The following is a 21542-nucleotide window of genomic DNA, read 5'->3' as shown; positions in this document are numbered from 1 at the left end:
AGTACGGCAAATAGTTGAAACAATTAAAAAGAAATTGTCAGATAGAAGAACATAAATGTTGGCAAAAGGGCAACAGGTCGAAAGGGAAATCGTTCTACAAGACATAGATCTTTGAAGGCAAAAACAGGGACAAGGGATCCATGGACGGGTACTTAGACGCCAGAAAGCATTGACAGCCACACAAACCTATAAAGAAGCGTCAGGGATAACAATACGGAGTTCTTCAGGATTGAGACTGGTAAAGACAGGAACAAAGGCAGAAGAAGGAAATTCCAGAATGGAGAGGGAACTAATGGTGTCCCCAAGGCACCAGGACCAATCCTATCACTAGCATAATAGGACGGAAAAGGGTAATAAGAGTGGAAATTTCAAAGAGAGACAAGCGCCAATGAGTTAAGACCAAAAGCAGACGGTGAAGAACTTCAAAAAAATCACAAACAAGTGATTGGCAACAAAGCAAAGCAATGTCATGGGATAAATGTAAAAAGCACATAGGAAAAATAACCCCAATTAACAATAAAGAGGGCAAGTGAACTACAACAATCAGAACAAAGAATGATCATCAGAAGTCGAAACGTCATCAGGTGCACGCAGCAAAAAGCAACCAGATGAGGAATCATTAAAAAAAAAAAAAATGGAAATAGAAAAGAGAGAAATCCTACTGCCGCGTAATATCAATAGGACGCCCCACATCTAATACTGCGTAACAGTTGCCTCGCATCTCCAAAAAACTGGCATGGAAATAAGTCAAAAAGGTAACGAAAAGATAGGGTTGAAAGCGGCCCAAAGCAGGAGAGATTAAAGAGGCTAGGACTTCAGCTTGAAAGAGAAACAAAGGGGGAATGAAGATAATAAAACATGAGGTTGAAAAGGAATGAGGAAAATTACTCACTTGGTCCATAAATATAAGACTAGGTCACCAAAAAATAAAGGACAGCAGTGTAAACAAAAAAGAGATATGTTCTCACACACGCACAGTCAACCTGGAACTTCCTACTAGAGGTAAGCTAGACAAAACAGGGTAGAAAGAGAATAGATAAAAATGGAGGTAAGTCCATCTAATGTATAGCCAGAATGGTGTCCCTAGCCTCTGTTTATCAGAGGGTGGAGATGGATGGCAGGAGAGAGATCACTTGATCATTACCTGTTAGGTTCACTCCCTCTGGGGCACCTGGCATTGGCCACTGTTGGAAGACAGTTGGATGGACCTTTGGTCTGACCTAATATGGTCATTCTTATGTATGAAAGCTCTACTGGAGTCTAAAAGCAATCTAGGATTTTTGATTGATTTATTTTAAAAGGGTAAACAATTGGTTAAAAAAGCTCTTTACTTAGATTTACTGTGGATACTGCTTTAATCTAGCTAGCATGGTTAATGGTGAAGACATGGCAGCAAGGACTTCACTGCAGGCTAACAACCTAAGTACATACCCAGAGTTCCTGATGGGCTTGTACTGGGGCAGCTAGCCTGTGCTGAAATGTGTGCTGCCACGCCTTCATTCCTAAAGTAGAACCTCAGAGTTATGAACACCTTGGGAATAGAGGTCATCTGTATGTCCGAATGTTCATAATTCTGAACAAAACATTATGGTGGTTCTTTCAAAAGTTTACAACTGAACCTTAACTTAATACAGCTTTGTAACTTTGATATGCAGAAGAAAAATGCTGCTTTTAACTATCTTTAAATGATATAAGCAGAGAAATAGTTTCCTTACCTGGTCAAATCTTCTTTTAAAAAACTTTCCCTTTATTTTCTTTAGTAGTTTATGTTTAACACAGTACTGTACTGTATTTGCCTTTTTTTGTCTCTTCTGCTGCCTGATTGCCTACTTCTGCTTCCATATGAGGTGTGTGATTGACCAGACATTTCATAGCTCTGGTGTTCCTAACTCTGAAGTTCTACTCTACTGTTACTTGTTCTAAGTAGATTAGAGCTAGCACAAGTATGCCAGCTGTTCTCCAAGCCCACCTTCATTTGCTAAGTGGATATGTCATTAGATAGAAGCTCCACCCTACTACTAATTTCATTGGAAGATTTTATTACAATGTCCTTTCCCCAGTCAATGGGAAACTTATTGTAGATTCCAATTCCTGCATAATTTACGTCAGAAACGCATTCTGACTGTTAAAAGAATGAGGGATGTGCCTCTGACTGATACTTTGTCCCTTCCGGGCGGTCTGAAACTAGGGCCGCCCGCCTTCCTGGAAGTCTGGGGAGGCCGCAGCTGGCCACCTTCTTGTTGCTAGGGCCACGCACCACACACCTTCTCGCGCCCTCCCGATGCTTCTTTGGGGTTGGGGGACTAGCTGAAGGACTGGGCCAGTGGCTGCAGTGGGGAGGCGCATCTCTGCACTCTGCTGGGGGGGGAGGCAGCTCTGTGCTCCAGTGTGGGTGGAAGGGGTGGGGGCGGGGGACCCGCCTCCCAAGCCGGTGGTTCACACATCGCCCATGACCTTCTCATATTCCTTCAAAGTCTCTCTCCTAAAAATCATGCCCTGTCAAATTACAAATGGATCGGCTTTGGTTTGGCAAATATAAGAAATGGAAAGAGAAAATCAGGTTTATGACTTAAGCCTTGTTTCACAAGTAGCTATGGAGAGGCTAAGTTCTTTCTGTAACATGGTTCAGTAAAGATATACTGTTCTGAAGAGTTCACCTTACAGAGGAACCTATTATCAAACAGATTTTCATTTTCACTCCAGTAATGGTCTCACTAATGCCATATATGGAGGTAGAATCACCTCCCTACGTGATGTTCCCATTGCTTATAAACCAAAGATTGTGCTAGCCCACTTGGCCACAGCACTGCACTGGCAGATCATGTTCAACTGGTTATCCATCATGATCCCTAAAGCCTTTTAAAAGTCACTGCATTCCAGGATACAGTCCCCCATCCTGTAAGTATGACCTACATTCTTTGTTCCTAGATATGACCTTGCATTTGGCTCCATTTGAACTTGTTTTAATAAACCCAGTTTAAAAGACGGTTACTCACCTTTGTAACTTTTGTTCTTCGAGATGTGTTGCTCATATCCACTCCACTTAGGTGTGCGCGCGCTGCGTGCACGTTCATCGGAAGATTTTTACCCTAGTAACACTCGGAGTGGCGCCACCATGGCACCGGATATATACCTCTGCCGACCCAACCGCCCCCCAGTTTCTTCTTGCCGGCTATTCTGACAGTGGGGAAGGAGGGCTGGTTTGGAATGGATATGAGCAACACATCTTGAAGAACAACAGTTACAAAGGTGAGTAACTGTCTTTTCTTCTTTGAGTGCTTGCTCATATCCATTCCAGTTAGGTGATTCCCAAGCCTTACCTAGACAGTGGGGTTGGAGTGAGATGTGGCAGAATGCAAAACTGCTGAGCCAAAGGCTGCATCATCTCTAGACTGTTGAACCAGCGCATAATGCGCAAAGCAAAGGTGACCGAGACAAGAAGCGGCGACACATATTCCGAGGTACATGAGCCAGACGCCAGCCACGAAGCGACATGAAGCTGAGCCCTGGTAGAATGTGCGGTGAGACGGCTCGAGGGACATGAGCCAAGTCATAACAAGTGCAGATGCACGCCATCACCCAAGAGGAGATCCTCTGGGAGGAGACAGGTAGGCCCTTCATTCGGTCTGCCACTGCGACGAAGAGTTGGGGCGATTTACGAAAGGGCTTCATCGTTCGATATAAAAATGCGAGCGCCCTATGGACATCTAGGAGTGCAATTGTTGCTCCCATCGTGATGAGTGCGGCTTCGGAAGAAGACCGGAAGGAAGATGTCCTGATTGATATGGAAGGCCAATACCACTTTAGGAAGGAACGCTGGGTGTGGTCGCAACTGCACCTTGTCCTTGTGAAACGCAACTGCAGTATACGGGTGGGTCCACCGTGAGCGCCCGAAGCTCGAGACTCGTCTGGCCGATGTAATGGCTATGAGGAAAACTGTCTTCCAGGACAGGTATAGCAGCGAGCAAGTTGCTAACGGCTTGAATGGTGGAGACATAAGTCTGGTTAAGACCAGGTTGAGGTCCCAGGTAGGGGCAGGGCGGCATACTTGGGGTATAGGCGCTCCAAGCCCTTGAGGAACCTGGAAACCATAGGGTGTGAAAACACGGAGCGGCCACTCTCCCTGGGTGGAGGTAGAAATGGCCACCAAGTGCACCCTCAATGATGATACCGCTAGGCCCTGCTGTTTGAGAGACCAGAGGTAGTCCAGGATGGTGGGGGGATCGAGACCTCGGTGGGAGTAACATTTGCGTTTCGCACCAGCAGGAGAAACGCTTCCACTTGGCCAGATACGTAGACTGAGTGGAAGGTTTCCTGCTACTCAGGAGTATTTGTTGTACTGAGGCAGAGCAGCGTAACTCTGACTGGCTCAACCACGCAGGAGCCATGTGAGGGTGAAGGACTGCAGGTCTGGGTGGTGAAGTCTGCCATGGTCCTGAGTTATGAGGTCTGGGAGAAGAGAGCAGGGTAATTGGGCTGGCTATCGACAGGTCGAGCAACATGGTGTACCAGTGCTGCCTGGGCCACACTGGGGCGATCAGATCAAGCGAGCTCCATCCCTGTGGAGCTTTAGCAGGACCCTGTGAACCAGCGGGAACGTGGAAAGGCGTAAAGCAGTTGGCTCATCCATGGTATCAGGAAAGCGTCCGAGATCGAGCCCGGGAGAGACCTTGGAAGGAGCAGAACATCTGGCATTTCCTGTTCTCGCGGGAAGCGAAGAGGTCTATGCGGGGAAATCCCCACTTCCGGAAAACAGAATGAATAATGTCCGGACGGATCGACCACTCGTGAGAGCGGAAGGATCTGCTGAGTCAATCCGCCAGAGTGTTCCGAACCCCTGGGAGAAAGGATGCTACCAGGTCTATCGAAATGGGCTATACAAAAGTCCCAGAGTTGAATGGCTTCCTGACAAAGGGGGGAGGACCGTGTCCCCTTTGTTTTATGTAATACATGGCCGTTGTGTTGTCTGTGAACACTGAGACACAACGGCCTTGCAGTGCTGTTGAAACGCCTGGCACGCAAGGCAGACTGCTCTCAACTCTCGGACATTGATGTGCAAGGCCAGCTCCTGAGATGACCAAAGGCCTTGACAGTTCGAAGATGTCCGAGGTGAGCACCCCAGCCGAGAGATGACGCATCCATGGTCAGGGTCATAGAAGGCTGGGGTGGATGGAACGGCATCCTGCACACACCAGGGAGGGCGTCAACCACCAGTCGAGGGAGCCTAGGAGTCTTGGGGAACCGTGAGGATCCTGTCTATGTTGTCTCTCCCGGTGGTATACTGAGGAGAGCCAAGTTTGAAGGGGACGTAGGCGTAGCCTGGCATGCTTGGTCACGAAATGTGCAGGCAGCCATGTGACCCAGGAGGCCGAGACAAGTTTGAGCCGAAGTGGTTGGGAATTTTTGTAGGCCTTGTATAATCGATATCATTGCGTGAAACCGCGGCTGTGGTAAGCAGGCCCTGGCGAGATGGAGTCCAGAATGGCCCCAATGAACTCTATTCTTTGTGTGGGAACCAGAGTAGATTTCTCTAGGTTGATCATCAGGCCTAGTTGGATGAATAGGTCCTTGACGATGCCCACGTGCCGCGTTACTTGGGTCTCGGAGGTCCCGCGAATGAGCCAATCGTTGAGATACGGGAAGACGTGTATGCGTCGACGACGGAGGGAGGCGGCAACTATGGCCATACACTTTGTGAACACTCTTGGGGCTGTGGAGAGGCCAAACGGAAGGACCGTAAATTGGAAATATTGACGGTTGACCACAAACTTGAGGTACCATCTGTGTGGAGGATAAATGGCAATGTGAAAATAAGCATCCTTCATATCGAAGGCGGCATACCACTCTCCAGGATGGGATGATGGTCCCCAGGGATACCGTGCAGAACTTCAACTTTATCAAAAACTTGTTGAGTCTCCACAGGTCTAGAATTGGTCTGAGACTTCCCTTCGCCTTGGGGATTAGGAAATAGCAGGAGTAGAACCCCTTGCCCCTCAAGTCCTCCGGTACCTCCTCTATAGCTCCCATGGCAAGGAGGGACCATACCTCCTGCAAGAGGATTTACTTGTAAGAGGGGTCCCTGAGGAGGGACGAGGATAGGGGGTGGGGGTGGGGCAAAATACACTGAAGGCGGTATCCAAATTCTACCATGCGTAAGACCCAACGATCTGAGGTTAGTTGGGTCCAGGCTGGGAGGAAAGAGGAAAGGCGGTTGCAAAAGGGAGGGAAAGGATCCTGTTGAACAACTGGTACGTCGTCCTCGGGCGCACCTTCAAAGGTTTGGTTTAGGTCTCGTGGGTGGTTTGGCGGGGCCATGATTCTGACCCCCTTGCAGTCCGGACTGCCGTCTACAATTGCCTCGGCCACGCCTCCTGCCGAAGTCCTGCCGCTGTCTAGGCGGGGGGTAAGGGCACTGAGGCTGGGGCCAGAAAGGTCTGCGCTGAGTCTGCGGTGTGTGCATCCCAAGCAAGCGCATGATCACCCTATTGTCCTTCAGACTCTGCAGACTGGGGTCAGTCTTTTCCGAAAATAGGCCTTGATCTTCGAAGGGCAAGTTCTGTATCGTATGCTGCAATTCAGGTGGAAGGCCTGACACCTGAAGCCATATTATTTGCCTCATGGTAATTCCTGCAGCTAGAGTTCTGGCCGCTGAGTCGGCTGCATCTAAGGAGGCCTGGAGAGAAGTTCTCGCCACCTTCTTTCCCTCCTCCAAAAGGGCCGCAAACTCTTGACGTGAGTCTTGGGGGATTAACTCTGTCAATTTCTCAACTGCAGCCCAGGTCTCATAGTTATAGCGGCTAAGCAGGGCTTGTTGGTTTGCACCCTGAGTTGGAGGCCCCCGGCAGAGTAGATTTTACGCCCCAATAAATCCATACGCCTAGCCTCCTTTGCTTTTGGGGCAGGGGCTTGCTGGCCATGGCGCTCCCTTTCGTTAACTGATTGGACGACGAGGGAGCAGGGAGGAGGGTTTACGTACAGGTACTCGTATCCCTTAGAGAGCACCATGTACTTCCTTTCAACTCTCCGAGCCGTGGGTGGAATAGATGCTGGAGACTGCCAGATAGTATCAGCCTTCGCTTGGATCGTCCAAATAAATGGTAAGGCCACCCTTGTGGGAGTGTCAGCCGACAAAATATCTACCACTGGGTCCTCTATCTCCAGAACCTCCTCCACCTAGAGGTTCATATTCAGAGCCACCCATCTCAGGAGGTCTTGATGTGACCTTAGGTCAATTGGAGGAGGGCCCAAGGAGGATGTCCCCGCCACCACTTCATCTGGAGAAGAGGAAGAGGAAAGGCCAGGAACAATCGGGTCCTCCGTTGTCTCATGGACTTGGGCGACGTCCGGCTCCGGTGGGACCTGAGGGTCTGGTGCCCGAATGAGAGCGTCCTCCATAGCTGCAGGAGGGGTGTGGCTAACAGTAGCCTCAGGCACCCGGTGCTTCGACGGTACAGAGCGTGATGGCACTGGAGGTCCACCTTGGGCTTGGTGATATGTCCAAGGCATCCAGAAGGACCACTCATGAGGTCCTTGGTCTTGCGCCTGGGTCTCCTGAAAGACACAGCTGGGGACATCTAAGTCACGGTCCTGTGCTAGGAAGCACTGTCCGCATGGGATGACACAGATGCATGGCGAGACGGCCAAGGAGGAGCTGAAAACCCCTAAGAATGGTCTCCATCCCTGGGTAGTCTGTCTGTACGCTGCAGCAGAGAGCGGTACCGGGCACTATACAGGTACCGGGAATGAGACCGGGATCTGCGACCGGAACGGTGCCAGGAGGTTGACCGGGACCTTGAAGCTTGACGCCGGGAGCGGCTGCAAGAGGTGCGGTGCCGTGAGCGGTGCCGGGAGCTTGATCGGTACCGAGAGTACTGGGCCGGCGAATGGGGTCTTGAACAGTGCTGCAAGTGCGACCGGTACCGAGATGGAGAATGGTACCAGGACTGCAAGCGGTGTCGGGACCGAGATCAGCGATGGGACCGACAACGCCAGCAGGACCGCGATCGTGATCGGTCCCTCTCACCGGTGCCGACGGAGGATGGTCTCAGTAGGGCAGGCTTGCCTATGGACTATATAACCCGCACCAGCGGTGCCGGGGGTTGAGGAAGCGCAGACTCCGTCAGTGCAATCAGTTCCCTTGCCGTAGTGAAAGTCTCCGGCGTGGAGGGAATAGTAAGCTCAACCACAGCGCGTGCAAGGGAGCTGTCAGGCACCAGATTCGACGGCTCTTGCGGGACCGGAATCGACAGTGCTGAAGTTGTCGGTGCCATGGCAGTTGTCGGTGCTGGGAGGTCCGACTTAGGCAGGTGCTCCGACTGCAGCATGGAAACAGAAGCCGCAGGAGTCTTATGTTCTTTTGTCCACGGGGAGAGGGAGTAGTGCCGAGCAGACATCTCGGCCGGCGACGGTTGGTGCCGAGGGGCCTTAGTGGTACCGGTGTGCTCCGGTGCTGAAGATGCACTTCTCCCCGGTGCAGACTGTCCGGCACTCAGTGCCGATGGTGGAGAAGTAAGAGCTGCCTCCATCAGGATCTGTCTGAGACGAAAATCTCGCTCCTTTTTGGTCCGCGGCTTGAAAGCCTTGCAAATGCAGCACTTTTCTGCGAGGTGAGATTCCCCGAGGCACTTAAGGCAGGAGTCGTGAGGATCTCCTGTAGGCATCGTCTTGTGACAGGCCGAGCACGGTTTGAAACCCGGTGAACTGGGCATGGGCCCCGACACCGGGTGAGGGGAAGGGGCTAATCTTCGAACCCCTCTTAACTATATACACTATGTTAAAGAAAATAATAAACTAACTGTAAGTATAAAAATTTGAACTATATACACAATAACAACAAGAAAACTACAAGTAGCTAGGGAGGTGGAGATCAGCTAAGCCACGCTCCACTGTTCCAACGACTGACACGGGCGGTAAGAAGGAACTGAGGAGCGGTTGGGTCTGCAGGGGTATATATCCAACACCATGGCAGCGCCACTTCAGGGGGTGCCCAGCCAACTCACCGAGTGTTACTAGGGTAAAAATCTTCCAACAAATGTGCACGCAGCGCGCGCACACCTAACTGGAATGGATATGAGCAATCACTCGAAGAAGAACAAGTGATCCAGATCTCTCTGTATAACTGATGATGGGTTAATTACCACTCCACCAATTTTGTGTCATCTGGAAACTTTATCAACACTGACTTTATAGATATTGAACAGCATTGGGACAAGAACAGCTCTTTGTAGGACTCCACTAGAAACACTCCACAGAATGATTATTTTCCTATTTTTGAGATCTGTTAGCCAGTTTTTAATCTATTTAATGTTACATCAATTTTGTGCAGTGCTAATTTTTTAATCAAAAGTTCATGCGCTGCTAAATCGAATACCAATTTCCATAGGACCATGTTGATTACCATTAATTGTGCTGCAATCCTTTATCATCCTCGTATATCTTTCCTGTAAATATTTAATTAACGTTCAGATCCTTTGGAAGTATGCAGCTAATTAATGCAGCTAGTGCATATAATATGTCACTAACTAATGACTGGTATGTAACTTCATCAAATCCTGCTAGGTATCACTGAAAAATCTTCAATGATAAACAAACATCTTGTATAAGTTACATAGGAGATATAATACATGCTCTAGCTGTGCCTTAAGTTACAAACCTGCTTTGTGAAAATTGGTTAAAGTCATCCTGAAGTTCATATTTGTGCAGAATTTCTCCAATCAGGTAGCCAGTAGAAAATTCTTTTGGGAATGATTTTGGATCTGGGTTAAAAAATAAGCAACAGCAACAAAATACAAAGTACAACATGAATAATAGAGATAATTATTGTGTGTATAACATTAGAGTGTGTATAACATCAGAGACGTACTTAATTTTTAGTTCAACTCATTATTGCTCTTAAAATCTTTACACTGTAAGTTAACTTTAAAGTTTTGTTAATTAAATGACTGTATTAAAATAACTTAAGGATTAGAAATGGTCTTCAAGTAGCCAGTACTTATGTTGTATAACTCTACTAAGAGCCAAATTCCATAATCTACTTCATCTAAAATCTAAATTTCAATATCAAAAGGTAAATTACACTATTATAACTATTTACATTTGACTCAATTAAAATTTTGCAAAACCAGTATTTGACAGGTTACAGTTACTAATTCTTCTGCTCCTAAAACACATACACAAACAAAACCAGCCAGTAAATATGTTTTAATATGCCTGATTTTGAGTAAGAGATGTCTCTCTCATTATAGAATAGATGCTCCTCTAAAGTCAATAATTCAAACAGCAGGAATTGCTGTATAAATATAAATTCAGGTACTTTCTATCCTCAAGTCCTTATAAAGTGATAGAATAGAAACTTTTCGTGGCGCTGAGTCCACAGGGATCTTGGGGAGAATCATCACCATTTTTTTTCACAAGTTATTTTTGAGATTTTAAAGAGATTATATTGTAATTATTTGTGTGGAAAAAGTAAAATCCACAGCTGGTTTTAGCCCTTTATTTGGGTCTGAGGAAAGAGGGTGAATTCACTTATATAACAGCCAGAGCTATCATGTACTACTTACTACTGCCTCTGGCATTACCTCAAGGTCAGTAACTCTCATATATGGCATGTGGCATCTGCAGGAAGGTATATGAATGCCTATAGGTAAATCAAAATTCAGACGTGTATGGAAGAGAATTAGGGCGCCAGTATTTTCAGCTGCACGTAGTTATTACAGAGAGTGCACAAAGCCTACTCCAGGTATAGCGAGTATACGAATAATACCAACAACCCGACTGCCATCCCAGCAGCAGAACCCTCCTGCTACTCCCACCTTACCCAGACCCTACGACCCAAACTTGCCTGCAGACGCCCACACAACCTCACCCGTCTCTCGGACGTCAAAGTCTCCCAAAAGTGACTCCCAGCCATGGCACATCGAAAGTCGAGCAGGGACCCCATCTCTCTAGCTGTACAGTGATACTGAGGCCGTCCTCTGGGACTCCCCTTCGGGCAGCAACTCGGAAGCCCTTGCACCGTACGTAATGCCCTAACGAAGAATTGCCCGGGGGCACCTATCCATCGGCCCCTGCGAACAGGCACACCTGGGGGAGCCCTTAGAGGTGCCTAGACACACGGTGGTCTGTGGGCACCCCCGGGCCCCGCCTCCCCAGCTGCGGCACCGTCCCCTATGCGGCACCAGCCCCGCGTATCCTTACCACGCTGCCCAGGACCCAGGGGTCGGAGCCCTTGACTCACCCACGGTCCGGGAGAGCTTCACCTCCCGGTTCAGCCACTCGCACAGAATGTCGGACATGGCGGCCGTAGGCGAACCCCACTCACACGGGCCCGGCTTCGCGTCCCGTTACCATGGTGCCATGGAGACAGCATCTAACGCATGCGCTGTGGCGGGGAGCTCGGGCATACGTAGCGAGACCAGGTGTGCCTTGTGAACTGCGCATGCTACAGGGGGGCGGGGAGAATGCCTCCTACTGAGCGCATGCGTCCAGAGCGGGGGTGAGCGTGAATTGTGTTGTGTTGGGGGCGTTTGGCGCTGGCGCATGCGTAGTGCAATAAGCATTGTTCTCTGGTGGGTAGTGTAATTGTGTCGCTCAGTGAACGGGAGACAACTTGGGGCGGGGCAAGCCGGGGGAGGAGAGTCCGCACGGAGAAAGGTCGGGGGCGTGGCGTGGGGTGGGGTGAGGGGAGCTGGAACGTAGGCCCGCGCGACCAAGGCGCTTGTGGGGGAAGGGAAGGGCTGCCCCTAGCTGTATTGAGAGGGGAATGGGAGGGATGCCCCAGTGCTGGGGGGTTTAGTGTGGGAGGCGGGTGCAAAGCCCAGTTGGGGGGGGCAGAGGCGTTCAGGCTCCTGTGAGAGAATTTGAACAAGGGGAGGATGCAGCTTTTGTGGGAGAATAAGGGGGACAGGCCCTACTGGCGGCTCAGGGTCTCCCCTGGAGGGAGACAAGGCGGTGGGGGGAGTAGAGGGTGCTGCACAGGAGTGGGAGCAACGTCTTTGGGGATATTTGACAGCTATAACCGTGGGCCCCAATTCTGCATGGTTGCAGCATCCAGGCTAGAGAGATTAAGTTGTTCCTGAGGGCAGGGGCTGAATTTTATTGTGCTGTGTACAGAGCCAAGCACAGTGGCTCTGGGTCAGAAAGGACATGATTTACATTGCAATAGCTCTCAAAGGCCCCAGTCAAGTTACTGATCAAGTATAAATAACACCACTATGAGTTTGTGCCATGTAGTGATTCCAAAGGTGGAAAACTACTGAAAGATTGTGTTTTCATCTAGAATGTGTCGATTTTTATGGTCTGTGGACCCAATCTAGAGTTGATATTTATAGAGTATAAATTCAACACTGGTGAGTAAGCACAAGTGACTATAAAATCATGTAACATTTATGAAGGTGGTGGGGAAGAGAAGGGGTGCAGTGGCTTAGGACTGTAAATGGAAAAGCAACCACTGCAGGAGGACTGGAGAGAAAGAGTAGGACAGATCTGGCTATCTTACACATTCTTATATCTTGTTGGTTAACTTTCCTAGCCTTCCATCCTCAGAAGAAGTTATATATGACATGTGCTTATTAATACTTAGGGTTTGTGTGTATGAACTTGGGGGTTGGGGCCCTCTGGCCCTCGAGCTCTCGCTGGGGAGCGGGGTCCAGGGCTTGCCCTGCTCCGGCACCTCAGCCAGGGAGTGGGGTCAGGGGCTTGCCCCACTCTATGGCTCTTGGAAGTAGCAGCATGTCCCCCCTCTGGCTCCTATGTGTAGGGGCAACTGGGGGCTTTGCACACTGCTCCTGCCCCAAGTGCCTGCGGACAGGGCAGCGTGAAGAGCTGCCTGGCTGTGCCTCTACATAGGAGCCAGAGGGGAGACATGTCACTGCTTCTGGGAGCTGCTTGAGGTAAGCGCCACCCAGAACCTGCACCTCGACCCATGCCCCTAGCCCAGCCCTGATCCCTCTCCCACCTTCTGAACCCCTTGGTCTCAGCCCGGAACACCCTCCTGCACTGCTAACCCCTCATCCCCAGCCCCACCCCAGAGCCTGCACCCCAACCCTCTGCCCCAGCCTGGAACCCCCTCCTGAACTCCTCTTTTCTGGCCCCACCCCAGAGCCTGCACCGCAGCCCCCAATTTCGTGAGCATTCATGGCCTGCCATACATTTTCCATACCCAGATGTGGCCTTTGAGCCAAAAAGTTTGCCCACCCTGCCTTAGTACTTGAGCTTAAGAAATAACTGTTAATTGGTAGCAGTGTTAAGATGGCCACTCACACATTTTTGGAATACTGGACATTCCAGTACTTTCTGGAACGTCATGGGCCCACCTCCCCCTTGCGTGACCTCGTGCACATGGTGCATGGGAGGTCATGCTGGAGGAGGTGGAGTGGCATGCTTTTAAAAATTTCATCCCCTGACCAATACTGGACAAAACCACATTCAGTTTTGTTCCAGGATCAGACTGGGGAAAAACATCTCAAAAAGAGGACTTTCCGGTTTATTCCTGGATGAATGGCCTCCCTAAGCAATAGTAAAAGCAGCAGAGAATCCTGTGGCACCTTATAGACTAACAGACGTTTTGGATCATGAGCTTTCGTGGGTGAATACCCACTTCGTCAGATGAATGTAGTGGAAATTTCCAGGGGCAGGTATATATAGTATATATCAATAGTAGTTTATCATATATATGGACCAGTCATCAGAGGGGTGACCTGACATGCTCTGCCAGTGAGTTACAGAACTACTTGTTAGACAGCAGTAGAATGTTGAGATTTAGGATTCCAGGGTTATTTTCCTGCCTCTAATAAGGCGTTGTTTAGAGAGCAATGGTTAGACTAGGCTTTAGAGCAGGTTGAAACAGGACTCTTGAGTGTTATTTTTTTGTTAATGATGCTTTGTGTTTACTTAAAGCTTTTTTGCCTATCTCAAAGTGCTGTGTGGGGGTGGCTGTCCTAGCAAGCACATAGATTTGGAAATTCACTCAGTCACTCTGATGGGTTCCCTGAAGTCTGAGTAGTTAATCCCTCCCTGTTAATGAGGGGGTGACGTTCAGCCATGGGGCAAACTCCAGAGCAGCAAATGGGAATTTTAGACGGCATAGCTGCAGATCCTTGTGATTGGAGGCAGACGGATTTTGTGAGTGAGTGTTTGGTCTGTTTATTTTTTTGTTGGCTCTCTGGGAGAGTTGTGTGGCTAGACTGAACAGGCCCATTGAGTCTGTTTGTGGCTCAGGGAACCTGGCATGCTAGAATCTTTGAACAGACTCAGTATCTGAAGTCTCTGAAAGTTAATCCCTCCATGATAACTAGGGGTAAAGACTAGCACAGGTTTAGTGTATGACAGTTAACAGGCAAACAGGAGTGGCTGATTGCAGTTTCAGAGGGAGTTTAAAAAGGAGCATGGTTCCATCTGTTTTAGGTATGGCTTCTCATCAAGTAGTGGATATGGATGATGAGGAAACAATTGCTTTTAGGTGCCTTGGAAGTGCTGTGTTTCTCTTTCTGCTGGAAGACAGAAAAGATTGCTGGTGCATTAAGTGCAAGCTGGCAAACATATTGGTCTGGAAGCACAATCTTTAATACTGTATAGTATTTGAGAAAATGAAGATTTATTGGTCAACCAAATTTGGAAATCATTGCCACAGACATCAAAAGGGCTTCATGGGGAACTGGAAAGAATAAAAATCAAAGAAGTGGACTTGCAATTTATGACCAAGAGGGAAAGGAGAACCAGCAGTCATTCAGCCTGGTTAGAGGTCTTAACATGATTAAGTTAACTACCGAAGAACTTATCTCTGGAGGAAAGAAACAGAAACCTATGGGTAACATTTCTGATGCTTGCTGAACTGCAAGAACATGCAACTACCAAGAAAGGCTCTTCAACCATCCTGAGAAGGCTACCAGTCATCATTGCTAACTCCATATAAAGAAGAATGGACAGAGAATTCTGTAATGGACATAAGGACCATAGGAAGGTGTGCTGTTTCTGTGAAGTGAAAATATGAGATGCCAACTTCAGAATCCAATCCAACTATGCAGTTACAAGTGTCCACTGGTGTTGGTACACATTGGAACCAATGACTTGGCATCATGTGGAACTTTACAGACTGTGGAAGACTTTAGGAAGCGAGCTGAAGAAGAGGAAAGTCCTAGTAATATTGTTGTAGGTCCTTCCAGTCCCACGAGAGAGATAAAGGAGAAGACAGAAAATACTGGACGTAAACGTTTGACTGATGTGAAGCTGAAGGTTTTGGTTTTGTGGGACTTTGGATCACATTCCAGTGGGGGAGGATGCTATATAAACAAGGTAGCCTCCATCTCACAAGTGGTGGTGGGAACTAATCTCCAGCAGAAACCAGCTGGAGCAAGCAGGATGGGGTTAAACTAACAGCGCAAAGGGAGGGTGCTTAGAAGCCAAATGCAGTACAAACTCAAACTCATTGTGTCACAAACAAATTGATGTGATGTGACCAAGAATGTAAAGAGAAGAAATGTTTCAAATGCTTATATACCAGTGCTAGGTAATAAGAAAGAGTTGGCGATTCTTATTGATCAGGAGAAATTTTATAACAGGCATTACTGAAAACCTGGTGGGAATATTCACATGACTAGAATTTTAAAATTGCTAGTTATAACCTATTTAGGGAGGGTAGAGTGAGTAAAAGATGTATCTATGCAGTGGGTAAGCGTGTCATATTCTACATTAAAGACACTATTACCTGTTATATAGTTATTAATAACTCAAAACCACAGGATCTTGAGTGCATATGGATCAATGTGCTAATTGGGAAAGCCCAGGAATGGGTGCTGGTGGGGTTCTGTTCCAGACCATCAAATTAAACCAAAGAACAGGATGAGTTAAGCACTGTCTGTAATGTGTGGAAAGAAAAATTGTAGTATTATGGGAGATTTCAGTTTGAGAGATCTTTGCAGGAGATGTCAAGCAGCCAACAATATGACATCATTAGAGTTCTAAAAATTACATATGATGCTTTTCTAAGACAGATATTGCACCTAATACAAGGGAGCTCTATTTTGGACCTCATTATGATGTATAAAGAGGAATTCATCATGGGATTGTAAGGGCTTCTTTACACCGTACACTAGTCTGCACCAGAGAGGTGTAAATCTTAGTGTGCACTAATGGATTGCACACTAACTGGCCTGTGTGGTCTGTGCTGACATGCACTAAAAGTTCCCTAGTCCCTACGTTAATCTGTACTAGGGAATTTTTATTGTGCACCAGCAGAGATTACATGGGCCAATTAGTATGTGACATGGACGTGCTCAATATCATTCACATCCCTGTAGAGCAGACCGGAGTACTGGTAGACAAACTTTGAGTTTGTGGTTGCCTAGGGACCAGTGATCATTATCTGATTACATTCAAGATGGGCAAATAGAAGATAGTTCCAACTGGTAATGTATGTACTTGGTCTTTCAAAAGGGCTGACTTTCAGAAATAAGAAGAATTATGAGCAAAATTGGGAGGAAAAATTTAGGAATGTGGATAAAAATTGGGAGCTCTTAAAGAAGAGTTTAATTAGATAACCAAAAAGCCGCAATTCTGCAATCAAGGAAGAAGACAATTTTGGCTAAAACCCCATCCTGTTTCAGTGGTGATGTGAAAGCAGCAATTAAAAATAAAAGAGCAATATATAAAAAATGGGAGGGGGGATAGACAACAATCAATATAAGTAGAGTTCTGCGTGGGTACAAAATTTGTATCCACATCCTTTCTGTGATCTGCGGATATCCGTGGATATCTGCAGATTTAATGGGCTCTAAATATAAGTTAGAAGCTAAACTAGGGGTGGGCAAACTTTTTGGGCTGAAGGCCACATCTGGGTGGGGAAATTGTATGCAGGGTCGAGGCAGGAGGTTGGGGTGCAGGAGGGAGTGTGGGGTGTGTGGGGGGGTGCAGTGTGCAGGGAAGTGCTCAGGGAAAGGGATTGGGTTAGAGGAGGGGTGAGAGGTGTATGAGGGGGCTCAGGGAAGGAGGTTGGGGTGCATTAGGGGTTCGGAGTGCGCTCAGGGCAGGGGTGAAGGAGGGGTGTGGACTGCGGGAGGGAAGGTGATCAGGGTGCAGGAGGGAAATGGGGTGTGGCAGGGAGTTGGGGTGCTCGGGTGCATCAGGAAGCTCGTGGCAGGGGGTTGGGGTGCTCAGGGGTGCATCAGGGAGCGCAGGGCAGGGAGTTGGGGTGCGAGGTGCAGGCAGGTGGCTTAGGGCAGGGAGTTGGGCTGTGGCCTGGCGCCACTAACCTAAAGTGGCTCTGGAGTGGCAGTGGTGCGCACCAGGGCAGACTCCCTGCATGCCTGCCTGGTCCCCGGCCCCACGCCGCTCCTGAAGACATAAGGGGAAAAAATTCATGGTTGGCAGGGCTAAGGACAATAAGGAGTTTAAGTATATTAGGAACAAAAGGACTCCAGTCAACAGTACCATTAGATGGAGATGGTAAATTATTAATTATGATGCAGAAGAGGCAGAAGTGCTGAATAAATATTTCTGTTCTGTATTTGGGAAAAAGCAGGATGATGTACTTGTGTAATAAGAGGATGACCATGTATTTACCAGTCCTTTAGTAAGTGAAAAGGACGTTAGACAACATTTACTGGGGATAACATTTTTAAATCAGCAGGCCTGGATAACTTGCACTCAAGAGTCCTAAAAGAGTTTGATGAAGAGGTTTCTGGCCTATTGATGTTAATTTTAAATCAATTTTGGAATACTGAGGAAATGCTAGTAGACTGGAAGAATTGTGCCAGTATTCACAAAAAGCAATGTGAATGGCAATTGGGACATCTGACCTGATTAGCCTGACAATAGTCCTAGGTAAAATAATGCAAAAGCAGATATGAGATTCAACTGATAAAGAATTAAAGGATAGTTAATGCCAGTTAAACATGGTTTTATGGAAAATAAGTCTTGTCAAATAAGCCAGATTTCATTCTTTGAGATTGATCTACCATAATGTACCATACTTCATACAATCTGCTCTGATGATACAAATAATAGTACTGTAAAATTTCAGTAAAGTACACGTTAAATGGATTAAGACTTGGCTGACAGATCTCACAAAGTAGTTGTCAATGGGCAGTCATTATTGAATGGCAGTGTTTCTTGTGGTGTTCTGCGGGGATCAAGGCATGGCCCCATGCTATTCAACATTTTTATCAATGATCTGGAAGTAAACAGAAAAATCACTGCTGATAAAATATGCAGGTGACGCAAAGAATAGTGAAGTGTTAAATATGAATGAGGATAGTTCAGTCGTACAGCGTGCTCTGGATCACTTAGCCCAAGTCAGTATGCCTTTCTAGGCCAAACAGGCAAAACTGTTTGTACAAATACCATCTCCTATCTGGAGCTCTGTCTCCGGATGTATCATATGCACATAATGCAGGTGGTTGCTTGAATTTGGAGTAAGCTGCATCATTACAAATCATGCTTATTTTGGCTCTGCTTACTTACAGTAGGCATTTGCACCAGTACAATGACTCTCTTGGGCCTGGTCTCAACAGTTAGTTGGCTGGCCCCAGTGCACAGTTGTAAGGTTGTTTCCATGCTTTTGGTATTTAAATAACTTGTATAGTGTCTTAAATCTTCAAAGGGATTTGCAAACAATAGTTTGTCATAAATATGGATCACTTTCAATTTTGTTTTAAATTAAAAATCACGCCATCTATTCTTATATTTATACTGCTCTCAGGTTTGTATCCTAATTAGAAAAATGGGATGCCTGTCAAATATAAAGGACCTGCATGATACTCTTGGTATTCCTTTTTTGTTGATTTGTGCTAAAAGATTAATGCACACACAAAGCAATTAGTAATAATTTCAATACACCAAAAAACAAAAGGAAAATCTTTTCAACTACGCTGCAATCCACGTGTCCTTGCAGCTTTGCATTTATGGTGAGTAATCCCTGTGAGTAGCTGTTAATATAACTACATGTCACTGATTTAAAGAAAAATTAAACAGAACCAAACCCATGCAGAACTGTCAGTGCTGTTATTAAATGTAGATCTCCCACCTTTCATTATGAAAATGTTTGGGGAAAAAGACGTAAATATGCTATACAGTTGATTTGCATCTTTGCTGTGTCACTTCTTTATGTGTTCTCTTTAGTAGTCTAAAAGACTATAGGCTGGATTTTAAAAAGTGCTCAGCTTTGGTATAACTGCTCCCACTGAAGTCAGGATTGAATGCTTTTGGCAATGCCACTTATATATAACTACATACATTCTATCTTTTGATTGGCTTAATTAGTAGCCAAGTGTCTCAGATGCATTGTTTCTTCTATTGATATAATATATTAAATTTTGCATTGCTTAATGAGGCCTTTTAAAAGTTCTTCCTGAAATATGTACAGCACAATACAACTTTTTTTTATATTGTGTCCATATAGAATATCACATTCCTGCGTTTTTTTTGTATTCATTGTATTGTAAGATGTCACCTTTTTGAACAGATGAATAAAAATATTCACTACTAATTAAATATTTAAATTTAAAATATAATTGGGGGGTTACCCTCAATGAAACCCCTTATCTCCTTAATGGGGCAGGATTTTTCAAAGATATCCCCTTAAAACAGTTAGCATGGTCAGACAGTTTAGGGGGCTGATTAGTTTTAAGTTGTTTTCAGAACTAATATTTGTTTCTTTCAGCTGTGAATTAATCTGTTGGAGAGAATATTTATTAACCATAAAATAGAAGTAGATCCTTTGCTGTCTGTTCTACAATCTCTCTCCTTATAAAAATAACTTTTATGTTTTCTAGACTGTTAGACTCTCTGCTTTAATTATGTATGGTTCACAACAATAACCTTCATAAAACATCTCTGTTTCAAAGGACTTTCAGCCTCCTAGTCATTTACCATAGTACACATCATTTTTCAAAGGTGTACGGAAATGAAAGAGGTTAGCGTTTAATTCAAAATGCATCTTCCATTCCTCTCAAAAGGTAAGGCTATGTCTACACAACAGCTTATGTCAGCATAACTTATGTTGTTCAGGGGGGTGAATAAATCATCCCTGAGTGACATAAGTTACGCCAACATACGTACCAGTGTAAACAACGCTATGGCAATGGGAGAGCTTCTTGCACCGGCATAGCTTCTGCTGTTCACAGATGCTGCAGTAGCTAAACTGACAGGAGAGCACTCTCCCATCAACTTAGAGCAGTTACATTTCTCTCTAATGTAGCCATGCTCTTAGAAACTAATATGAAAACATCTATTTTAACATAACTTATTTCCCTCAGACACTTTATGTATGAAAAAGAAATCCAAGTTGCAGCCATTTTCTGTGTCACTTTTTATGCCTTTGAATGCTCTGTCCCTCCTTTTGTTTTTCATTGTCTTATCCACACTGTTCTCTCTTGGCAAATTGCCTTGTGTTTGATTTAATTTAGGCCAAAATGACAGGCTTCCTGTGGTGCTGCTGTTACGTGATATCAGCAAACACAGTTGTTGTCAACAGGTTACTGGACCTCAATTTGGCAGTCTCCCTGTATGAATATAATTATGCACTGATCCTACAAGAAATTCTGTAATGTTAGTTTGTTTAGCATTATAGTTTATACTTCAATTAAAGCAGAGGTATCTGCCTTATTTTGCTTTTATGTAAGGCTCTTGAGTTTCCACAGATGCAAATATTTTGCTTCCTTTACAGCAGGAATTTAGTTATGATTTTTGCAAATGAATCTGCTGAGGACGTGTGTTATAAAGCATTTTATTTTCTAGACTAGAGGAAATTTATTTTTAAGTAATGAGATTTTGCTGAGCTCTGTTCAAGTCTTGAAATACAGATTGCCTCTGCTCCATACTAAATCAGACATATGCACAGTTGTTAGGTTCAGTTTTGATTTATTAATAAAACTTTAATGAATTCCAATTGAGCCTGATTATTTGATCAAAAATTTAGTCAAGATTAGTACAGCACAATACAGAAAGGTTATCAATACCAAACCAATCTGAAGACTGGAAAAGTGACTTTGCAGCTTGATTCACCCCTAAAACTCACTTCCAGAAACTACCCTCCGTAAATGTTGTACTTGGGACAAAGAAGAAGTGCTTTCCATTACTGATCTACATATAGCATTCCCCTTATGGTATCTCATCTTACCTAATCAATAAGCTAAAGTTATCTGTGACTAAGTACCAATTCCACAGGCATTTTCTATAATAAGAAATGAGCTAAAAACATTTCTCAGTAGGTCATCTCATCGATCACTGAAGATGTAACAAATATCCCTCCTCAATCATTAGTGGTCCCTTCCTGGACACATTCTCCATGAGTCAGTAGGGTCAGGGTAAAAATATTATACACCTTCCATCAGTTGGTCACACACTAAAATTCAACTTAAATACAGAGTCCCTTGAATCATAGATACAAAGCACTAGAATTATAGTTACAAAACACTTTGTGGATGAACCAAAGGAAAATGGGTTTTTATATACAAAGAGTTACAGGAACACAAAGAATCATAGGGAGTCTGGTTCATTTGTTAATACAGTAGAGGCACAGGGAACCCCAGAATTGGGCAGGGTAAGGA

The 21542-nt window shown here is 45.8% G+C and overlaps 1 protein-coding gene across 1 annotated transcript in view; it reads right to left on the bottom strand.

Moving 5' to 3' along the window:
* LOC116824570 (sperm flagellar protein 2-like) overlaps positions 1 to 11420 on the bottom strand; it is a 45263-nt gene extending 33843 nt beyond the window's left edge. Inside the window, exons 1-2 of the mRNA XM_032779922.2 lie at positions 11237 to 11420; positions 9653 to 9755 (exon numbers count right to left, since the gene is read on the bottom strand). Of these exons, the coding sequence (XP_032635813.1) occupies positions 9653 to 9755; positions 11237 to 11294 (161 nt within the window). The 5' untranslated portion in view covers positions 11295 to 11420. The remainder of the gene's footprint in view (positions 1 to 9652; positions 9756 to 11236) is intronic.
* Positions 11421 to 21542: the final 10122 nt, after the last annotated feature.

Source organism: Chelonoidis abingdonii, chromosome 6 (genome assembly GCF_003597395.2).
Source record: "Chelonoidis abingdonii isolate Lonesome George chromosome 6, CheloAbing_2.0, whole genome shotgun sequence".
NCBI classification, from domain to species: domain Eukaryota; kingdom Metazoa; phylum Chordata; order Testudines; family Testudinidae; genus Chelonoidis; species Chelonoidis abingdonii.
Note: the sequence above shows the minus strand (reverse complement) of the source record. Positions and strands in the feature narration are given on the sequence as shown.